Genomic DNA, 10,603 nt, shown 5'->3' on the forward strand with positions numbered 1-10,603 from the left:
AACATGTGTGTATTTCATTTACCACTCATTTTGGGACTCAAATGGTGTCATGTCAAAAGGTGTGGGACGGTTAACCTGTCGATGACGTCACAGTGGACATTTTACACGATCCGGTTTCTCAACGTCACGTGACATTACTGGACATAGTCCGTCCATATAACTTTTTGGGATATCGTGCCAGATATCGTTTTGACCCCATCTCTGAATGGTGAAGAATGAGTTAAAAATTAAAATAAATTCTCCATTTCTGTATCCCGATCCGATCAATTCGTTCTCTTCAAACACCAGGAACACTGACGTCACTGAGGTTGTTTGACGTCACAATGACAATTCCAACAATACATAAGGTAGAGACGTATTGTTGAAACGTCAGTTGGAGGATCGACGGACGGCAGAGATGTTGCTTCTTATCGCGCTCTTCGTGCTGGTCGTCGTCGGTGGGACATCGCGACCTCCGCAGCAGGTAAGTGGGGATTGTAAGAGATGACGGACTCGGGAAGGAACTCAACACGAAAGTGGGGATTTGTAAGATACCCTCGGGGAAAGGTACACACAAACTGTCACACGTTGGTACTTTTTCAAGTTGGTAAACCGGATACATTTGTGATTTTACAGGGAACCTGTTTGGGACATTTTCTTTTGTCTTATCCGAGTTTAATTCCATTGTAATCGGATCCATTTATAAAAGCTGTCATCCTTGTGCACCAGATCCAGAATATTCCGTCACAATTAGGACAGCCGCCTTAACGTTCTTTCCCTTCAGAGACCAAATTAAGATGGCTGTCTTGTCCAATGGCAATCTTTGGGAGAAGTCAAAGATTCCTGGAGTAGCGTTTAAAAAGGAGTAGGCCAGTGTGTGTTGGTGCACAGTTTAAATGCCATATTTAATCTTCCTTGTCTGTCCTTTCAATGGTTGCGATCTCTCATTGCCATGAGGATGTGATGAGGAATACAAAAGAGAGTTTATCTTTAGTTAGAAACTGCAGGTTTTGGGTTAACTTTACTCACCAAGCAAAGTTGGAATTTTCCCTTCAAGAAGGTCCTTCATGGTCTAGTCGATGGAGGAATCTTCAGGGGACACTTTACTCATTGGTGGACGTTAAAGATCCCACGGTGTTTCTCACAAAGAGTCGGCGAGTTATCACCAGCATTCTGAACAAATCACAAATTCCTTTCAAACCCTTTTACAAAACTGTTCTTGTCAAACATGGTCACAAAACGAATGTACCCAGTGTGAGTAAAATGACACCTTCATGCTGGAGAGGATTGAAAACGGGATGATGATGATGATGATGATGATGATGATGATGATGATGATGATGATGATGATGATGAGGATGATGATGATGAAATGTACCTTGAAAAGTTGGGTCTAACCCCTTATCTTTAACAAATGATAAATTCTCATACATTCCATGACCCGTTGTGTTTGTACTCGAAAAAAAAAATTTCACCAACATCTTGTTCTTTGTCACGAAGTTTTGGATTCTGTTAAATAATTGTAAATATATTGTTTAGTTTAATTTGAAATGTAATAAACTTTTCTCCTGTCCCTGCCCTTTTCCATGTCCATAGATTTACCAGAATGAGGCTGCGGAGGAACCACCGATCTCCACATTTTGTGATGTGGTCTTCGTCTCCATTGCCATCTTCTTATTTGTGGTGGTGATATCGTTTCGACCATCGTCGTTCTTCAATATTAAGAAGAGGCACAATAAAAAGCCCCACGTTCACTGGCAAGGAACACAAGTGACATTTTCATCAATATTATAATTCCTTCATCCAAGGGGACAAGATCGCTCAGGAATTTTAAACGAATTTACATTTAATTTTCACAAATAACGAGCAGAGTACCCACCCTCTGGGTGGGTCGAGTTTGAACATTTGTTGCTGAAAAAGTGAAGTCTGTGTTTTCAAGAAGACTGTTGATGTTTGTGTGGTGTGTGTTTAAAAGGTTCTCGATGGTTTTCAGGTCTAAAGGGTATGTTCCAATTGAAGTTAGGGTCGAAGGGGTTGAAAGGGTCCAGTTTCTCAGGCTTGTAAAAATGTTCTAACAAGGTTAACTGGTCTAAAGCTCGAAGTTGTCAATTGTGAAATCTGTCTGAAAGGTGTAAAGGGTCCAAATTGTGTGAAGGTCCAAGGGGTCCAAAGGGACTTCAGGGAAGTAAAGGTTTATAAGTTTCTGTGGGGTGAAATGGTTAATGGGTTCCAAAAGGTGAAGGGGTCTAAAGGGTCTTCAAGGGTCATGGGGGTCTTTACGGTTTTGGTGCACTGAGCGATCTTGATGTTCTTTGGGATTTTATCATTATTTGGGGGTCTGAAAGGTCATGGGGGTCTTCAGGATCTTAAGAATTTTAGGAAAGGTTCCTGTTATTAACAACGCTGACATTTGGTTTGTTCAACATTTTGATAATCCTCATACTCACGTGGAGCATCGGTGTCACTGCCTAAGCAGGATCCTGAGCAAGGGTTACACGAGATGTTTTGCCATTGCCTTCCCAGCAGTAGTTTTGGCAGGAATTTGTAAATTGGCCATACTGCCACCAATAGCACGCCCACACTTCATTCTCAAACATCACCGTGGGGATCTTTCACGTCCATCAACTGATGGCAGACGGGACACCCAGTTTAACGTACATCGGAGGAACGGCACACACATTGATTATTCACCCAGTCGGTGAAACACTCAGGATGCTAACCCAGGCTAGTGAGACAGCTTCGAGTCAAGTGTGCGTTCCTGGAGGCCATCCTTTCAGCCCAGGTCATATCTTCATGCATTTCTTCCGGTTAAACGTTAAACTTTGCCTGCATGTGGAGCTTTTGAAACGCAGTGTGTGAGAAGGGACCGCTAGAAATGGGAGACAGCCGAACGTGCGACCTTACAAACATATGGACAGACACCACACTTCACATTATATAATAGTTACTGGACTTCATTTTAGCTCAAACTGATAAGTATTGTGTCTGTTTCTTGCAGTTTTGGATGTGGCCGCAAACATTTAAAGAACAAAATTGGAACGAAAGAGCAGCCGTTGCTCGAGGAGGTTCCAAAAACAGAAACAGTGGAGCTGCAGGATGTAAAGGAACAGGATCAGAGGATGATGTTGTGGCAGAGAGAGAATGAAAAACTACAGGAGATGGGGGAAAAGTTGCACCAAAAAGAGGAAGAACTGAAAGAAAGAGAACTGTTAGTTCAGCTTGGAGAGCAAACAGTTCAGGAAAAAGTTGTGCAACAAAAATATGAGGAAGAGGAATGGACGAAAGAGAAAGAAAAGCAGAACGAAATCGAAAAAGAACAGCAGAGGAAAAGCAAGGAAGAGGAAATGAGAAAAAAAGATGAAGAGGAGAAGATAAAAAAACATAATGAAGAGCTAAAGAAAAGAAAGACGGCAGAGTGGAGGCAAATAGAGGAGGAAGATCGGAGAGAATTCCAAAAATTTGTGCAATGGAGGGAATCAGTGTATCAGGAGCATACACGTGCATGGCTTGAGATCGAACGAAAAGAGAAAGAGGTTCTCAAGAGTGAGTACATGGTGGAGAAATTACAGAAAGGGATTTCTGAACTCGAGGGAATGGAGCAGGAAAAACGGGTTCAATTCGAAAAAGGAAGATGTTAAAAGAAGGGGAAATAAAACATAGAGAGATTGAGACATGCCGGCAAGAGGAAGAGATTAGAGAACGAGAAAAGGATGTTGAGAAAATGGAGAGAATGTTGAACCAACGAGAAGAGGAGGAGCGTGGTCGGCAAGAGCGATTTTTAGAGACCAAAAAAAGAAAAGAGGAAGAGTTGTTCCGGAGAGAGAAAGAGGTACATCAGCTGGAGCAGGAGATTTACAAGAGGGAAAAAGATGTGCACTCTCGGGAACAAGAGGTTTGGCGAAGTGAGGGGAAGGAGGAAAAACGACGAGAGGAGGAAGAACAGAGACGAGTGGAACAGGAAAACCGGAGACAACGAGAAGAGGAAAACCGGAGATTAAGAGAGGAAGAACAGAGACGAGTAGAACAGGAAAAGCAGAGACGACGAGAACAGGAAGAACAGGAACAACGAGAACAGGAAAACCAGAAACCACCAGGACAGGAAGAACAGAAACGACTTGAACAGGAACAACTGAGATTAAGTGCAGAAGAAGAAAGACGACTCAAACAGGAAGAACAGAAACGACTGCAACAGGAAGAACACAGACAAATAGAACAGGAAGAACAGAGAGGACGAGGACAGGAAGAACAGAGACGAGTGGAACAGAAAAAAGAGACAGTAACTGATCAAGAACTCAAAAAACCTTGTCAAAAATCTGACGAGACCAACGAGGAGGCAGAAGCAAATGTTGATGCAGAGGAGGCAGAACATGTGCAAAAGATTGCTGACTGGAAACTGCATCGACAGCAAAAACGGAATGAGAATGTCATTGAGTGGTCTCAAAATTGGAATGAGAAACAACGGGTGAAGCAGCAAGAGAAACAGCTGCTCAAAGAAAAGGAAAAAAAATTCAACAAACAAATGAAGAAGCAAAGACGGGCAGAAAAGAAAAGTACAGAAATTGAACTGAAACCCCATGGTGTTGGTGTGATACAGCAACAACAGAAGCCTCACCATGATAGCGAGCCACAACAACAGAAGCCTCGACATGATAGCGAGCCACAACAACAGAAGCCTCGTCATGATAACGAACCAAAACAACAGAAGCCTCGCCATGATAGCGAGCCACAACAACAGAAGCCTCGCCATGATAGTGAGCCACAACAACAGAAGCCTCGCCATGATAGCGAGCCACAACAACAGAAGCCTCGCCATGATAGCGAGCCACAACAACAGAAGCCTCGCCATGATAGTGAGCCACAACAACAGAAGCCTTGCCATGATCGCAAGCCACAACAACAGAAGCCTCGCCATGATAGCAAGCCACAACAACATAATCCTCGCCATGATAGCAAGCCACAACAGCAGCAACAGCAAACACAAGATGTTGTTCAAGGGTTCCAGCAGGAACAGAAGCCTCATTCTCATCAAGTGCTGCAACAGCAGCAGAAGCAGCATGGTGTTGAGGGGCCCGGCCATATTCAGGACCTTCAACAGGTAAGCATTCTTACAGGTAAACACTTGATTTGACGAAGAATAATATCCTCAATTGTAGAGATAATTGTGATTATAATTTTGGTGGGAAAGGTAACTTATTGGCACGGTCATCTCCACGCAGGATAAATCACAAGTATTTTAACTCCCCTTGATTGGATTAGATCAACGAATTGACCTTTTCACTGATTACCTGTTTTATCAGTGATTTTCATTCTGTGCCACATCCTGAACAAGTTATCAAACTGATGAACATATCAATGTATTTAATCTTTCTTATTTTTATTGTTTTTCCAAAGACCCCTCAGAAGAGACGCCCGTTCCCTCCTCCGCCACCATCATACGTCAAACCATCCTACCGGATGGAACGTAAGTTACCAAGCATCTTACCTTACAATACACGTTATCCGAAACTTTGTCTAAATTAGATATTCCTCACCTCCATCATGCCCCATTTCGTCTGTGCTTCAGAAGTGTTGAAAACAAATCAATATTTTGCTTCACTTGAAGCCAGACAAGCACCAAACAAATATTACAATTGGTGGAAGTCTGGGATGAGTGTCAGCGATTCCACACAGTAGTCATTGTGAACACCTGGATGTTCATTAAAATCAATTGTTTGAAAAATCGAAATTTTTATTAAAACGCACTTTCATTCAGTGATGAAAGACTTGAGCTCTCTTCCATGAAGCACTCCATCATGGTTCACTTCTACGTCATCAGATGAGGTTTCGTTATTTTAATTCGGACAGTAAGTGGGGATTTGTGGGCTCTGTATGAAGCACAGGAATGATGGAACAAATTGCAGAAATTCCCTTGTAAGTGAAATAAAACATGAACTGAAATGTAGAAAATGAGGGAAAGGGAGAAAGAGAGAGAGAGAGAGAGAGAGAGAGAGAGAGAGAGAGAGAGAGAGAGAGAGAGAGAGAGAGAGAGAGAGAGAGAGAGAGAGAGAGAGAGAGAGAGAGAGAGAGAGAGAGAGAGAGAGAGAGAGAGAGAGAGAGAGAGAGAGAGAGAGAGAGAGAGAGAGAGAGAGAGAGAGAGAGAGAGAGAGAGGAGAGAGAGAGAGGAGAGAGAGAGAGAGAGAGAGAGAGAGAGAGAGAGAGAGAGAGAGATGTAGATATAGATATAGATAGATATTCATTCATTCCAGGGTTGTGATGGAAGGCAGGACAATGATGGAGATGATGATGACAATGCTGTTGAGTGGTTTTGACTTCCTTTTGTTGATGTGTGTGCAGAGGAAGAAGTCATATTTATGGCAGCTGGAGAGGAAGATGCCATGTTTGGCTGTGATTCCCTCATCACTCCTTCATGCAAGCTCTCCAGGAATGCAAAGCGATTCACCAGGCTCATGCAGATGGCTGATTCAAGCTTTTTCAAATGAACAATCTCCAGAACTAAGGTACGGTAAACACTCGATGGACTGATTTCATCACCTGGATCCTTTTTGTGTCCATGTTTGTCAATCTGTCACTTCCTTGTTCAAAATACCATGATGAGAAATAAATAATTCCAAGTGTAGAGAATTTAATAAGTTGAGTGAATCCATCAAACAGGTGGAGTCTCTCCCTGGTTTATACAATCAATGCCAATCATGAAGGGAACTGCAGATATTAACCCTTGGTGTTCGCTGCTTGACTTCATCACTGTACATCATGTGAGACTTCATCACTGAATATCATGTGAGACTTCATCACTGTACATCATGTGTGACTTCATCACTGAATATCATGCATGACTTAATTACTGAATATCATGCGTGACGTCATTTCTTTACATCACGTGTGACGTCATCACTGAATATCATGCACGACTTTATCACTGAACATCATGCGTGACGTCATTTCTGTACATCATGGATGACTTCATTACTGCACATCATGGGTGACTTCATCACTGTACCTCATGTGTGACGTCATTTCTGTACATCGTGTGTGACTTCATTAATATACATCGTGTGTGATTTCATAACTGTACATCATGTGTGACTTCCTCACTGTACATCATGTGTGACTTCATCACTGTACATCATGTGTGACTTCATCACTGTACATCATGTGTGACTTCATTACTGGACGTCATGCGTGACTTCATCACTGTACATCTTTGATGACTTCATTACTGTACATCGTGTGTGACTTCATTACTGTAATAACAAACACATTTAAACTCGAACGTTGTATTTACATTTCTTCCCTCCATTTAGCTGCTGCCATCATCTGGATTGACTTCAAATATTCTGCTGAATCATCTCCAGTCTGAACTGTGACCATGGTCTCCTCCACCTCATTGACTCAAGGACTTGGTCAATCAGAAATCCGATTTGTTTTTTTCCCAACATCCTTCACCCCAACCAGATAACCAAACCCACCTGCAGATTCCATGTAAACAACTTCAATCAAGATCTCATTCAAATCCTGTCCTTAAAACATTCATTGTGTAATTATTGAAAAATTCTCTTCTCATAACTTTTCCTGAATAAAGGTTCCTTTCCATGAGCATCTTTCCATGTTTCTCTAACCTTGGTTTCTCATTTCACTCTCACATCCAAACCTCCACCCTTCAGTTATTCCAGTTCAACGACGGGTGTTCACTTTCTTGTTTGACCAAAAAAAACATTATTTATTTTCAACATTGTCTCCCTTGAGATAATTGCAGTTCGTCCATCTCTGTTGCATCTTGATCAAGGAGATTAGTAAACAGCCTTGTGGTGGAGTCTGCGGGCCTACGGGGAAGGGCATGGTGATGATGCGTGATGGGCGTGATGATGGGAGGAGTGGTCGTGGTGGTCAGTGTATCGGCAAGGGATATGAGGTGTGCGCGCCGCCTGAGGCGTCGTAGTAATGCTGGAGTCGCCCGGCTCGGGAGTGTGCCGAATACGGAATAAAGGGGAGCCGCGGGCACAGTACGCCCGCGCTCGCACTTGTGCAACACAGCCCGGCTCGACTGTTCCTCCGCATCGTGTCTGCCTGCTAAGCATCTCCCATTTCAGTACATTACAAGCCTGACCTTGCTTTTTCAGAATGTTCTCAACCTCTGAAATTATTTCCTCATTATTTGTAGCATCTTACAACTGTGGCAGTTCATCAGCACAGGAATCCTCAATATAATGTCTCTCACCTGATGAAATGGAGAGTCATGAGAGCCTTGACGCTGCAATCCCACAAAAAGTAGCCACAACCTTTCCAGATGACACTTCAATGTTGTTGTGCTTCCAGGGAGGTAAGACGAGCAACAAGGGTTCATCGCACAATCGGGGCCGGGTTCAGTCACATGCCAGACAGGCCATGGCCTCGGGCACCATCTGAAGGGCCCCACACCTAGGGCTTTTGGATGAAGCCTTCACCAATCTCTACAAAACTGAATGTGAATAGACAAATAGGGCATTGGATATGGCCTTCAACATTTAAAATGGCCGAGGGCCCCACAACGTCTTAATCCGGCCGTAGGCACAATGTGTGCTTACACGGCATGCTCTGCTATTTGGTCTCAAGATCAAAGCAGTGAACCCATAACTCTTCCTGAATCACAATCGTGTTCATGACGCCCTCGACGTTTGTTTTAAACTGTTTAAAATTTTCCCTGGAGGTCAAATCACTCTCTCTTCAAATCAGCAGTCAATATCCTGGGAACCCATCTCACTGAGAACTTTCACATGATGGATAAAATTCTAGTATCCAGATCTGATTCTCGGTGAGGATGGACTGCCCTGACCCAGTGATTGGACTCGGTCTCACCAACGTTCCTGTTCATCTTGCGTTGTTGGTCAAAAGCTGTGGAATGTATCAACTTCTTCGAGTGTGGTTGCCTCTTTGGGACATCATTATCTTGGCTCAGACTCAGTGCCGTTTCTTTCTCAAAGAAATTTAGTTGCCCAGTTGTTATTTTTCAGTGGCGCATGAAGGGACATCATCTCCCAGTGTGAACGCCACGTCCTCATGAATTCCCTTTGGACCTTTCTTATAGAGTTATTTGACTTATTGCTCTGATTTCAGTCCTTTCATTTGACCAACTCATAGTTAGACTTCTGTTCAGAGGTCTTGCGAAAATAAACAAAAGGTTGTTTATAAATAAATAAAAACAAGAGTGCATCGATCGACGATCGATATTTATTGGGTCTGAACAAATCATAAAATGAGTCAAGCTGGAGACTTTCTGAATGGCCGTCAACATGCTTCTCATTGGCTCCCTCTATCATTTCATTTTCATTGTTCCTTCCACAACCTCTCTTTCGTTATCCTTCCTATCTCATCATATGTCCAGTCCATGCTCAGTGTTATCTTTATGGCCTTCAACAGTGTTATCTTCATCCAACACCTCCATCTTTTCATCTCCAACTCCCTTTCATGATATCAACCATCCTTCATAACCTTTCTCCCAAAATGTTCAGCAAATCTTTATGAATATTTTATTATGATTGAATTGAATAAATGTTCTATTTCTGTTTATACAAATTAATCAATAAAAACCATCTGTGGTAAAAATCTCCTTGTGAAGAAAATGAAATCTCATCAAATGGACACAACACAAAATGTACTGGGGGAATCGTCCACTCGTTCAGTCCTTCTTCATTCATATGCAGCACAAAGTTGTGGGGTAGCATCATTGGCTGACGGCATAACTATGTCAGTGATGCAATGCCCTCTGCTGGTTTGGGCAGGATTTGGAATTTGTTCATGGTGCTGATGATGGCTCACCTCGTCTTCACAAAGGACACTTTGGGATCTTCAACGTCCACCAACTAATGCTGGCAGGTGGGATGCTCAGCTTAATGTCCAACCAAGGGTGGGTACACACATTGATGAATCACTGTGCCTGTCAAACACCGGGATGACAGTTTATATCTTGGTCAGGGTTCGAACCCAGGCGAGGCAGCTGAGAGAGCATGTGTGTCTCTCGAACCAATCCTGTCTGTGTGTGTGGAGTGTGCGTAGGCGGCTGTGTGAGTGGTGTTGGGAGGCGGCCATAGCATGTGGAGGCGGCCATAGCATGTGGAGGCGGCCATAGCATGTGGAAGCGGCCATAGCATGTGGAGGCGGCCATAACATCTCTCCAATGTGAAAGTTTCACACTATTTTCAATATTAACTCACCAAAACCATGCTCCGCGCAAAGTTTCTTCAGTGAGGGATCTTTGGGACGTCAATATATCCAGTGTTCACAATGTGATTTATAGAATTTCTTGATATACAATGTTTCTTCTTCCATTTTTTGTGTCAAATGCACCTTCTGAGGTAGTCAGCATATACAGAAGAGGGTTTTACATTGCAGACGCTGTTTTCTAGGAGTGGTATTCCGCCTCTCAGAGGTGACGTTCTGTCGACGACAGACGTAATGACGTCAACGAATGACCGATGATGTCATGACGTCATTACGCCTCTCAGTGGTGTCATCACACGTCGCCAAGCAAACAAATGTGAACATGAGAAAATCGCCAAAATTCCCAGACCTGTCCATCTGGCGCGATCTCACATCACCTATGCTGCACATTAGACCACAGAGCACCCGCATGCCGAAAGTGGCAACAATC

The 10,603-nt window shown here is 43.1% G+C and overlaps 1 protein-coding gene across 1 annotated transcript; it reads left to right on the plus strand.

Moving 5' to 3' along the window:
* The first annotated feature begins 397 nt into the window (after positions 1-397).
* LOC147015848 (uncharacterized) lies at positions 398-7,572 on the plus strand. Its single transcript, XM_085849125.1, has 7 exons — positions 398-463; positions 1,576-1,736; positions 2,978-3,522; positions 3,582-5,074; positions 5,371-5,440; positions 6,313-6,476; positions 7,281-7,572. The coding sequence occupies exons 1-6, from the start codon at positions 398-400 to the stop codon at positions 6,456-6,458; spliced, it is 2,481 nt and encodes an 826-aa protein (XP_085705251.1). The 3' UTR covers positions 6,459-6,476; positions 7,281-7,572.
* Positions 7,573-10,603: the final 3,031 nt, after the last annotated feature.

This window comes from Eptatretus burgeri, chromosome 12 (assembly GCF_056783735.1).
Source record: "Eptatretus burgeri isolate ZD-2024b chromosome 12, Ebu_testis_v1, whole genome shotgun sequence".
Classification (NCBI taxonomy): Eukaryota; Metazoa; Chordata; class Myxini; order Myxiniformes; family Myxinidae; genus Eptatretus; species Eptatretus burgeri.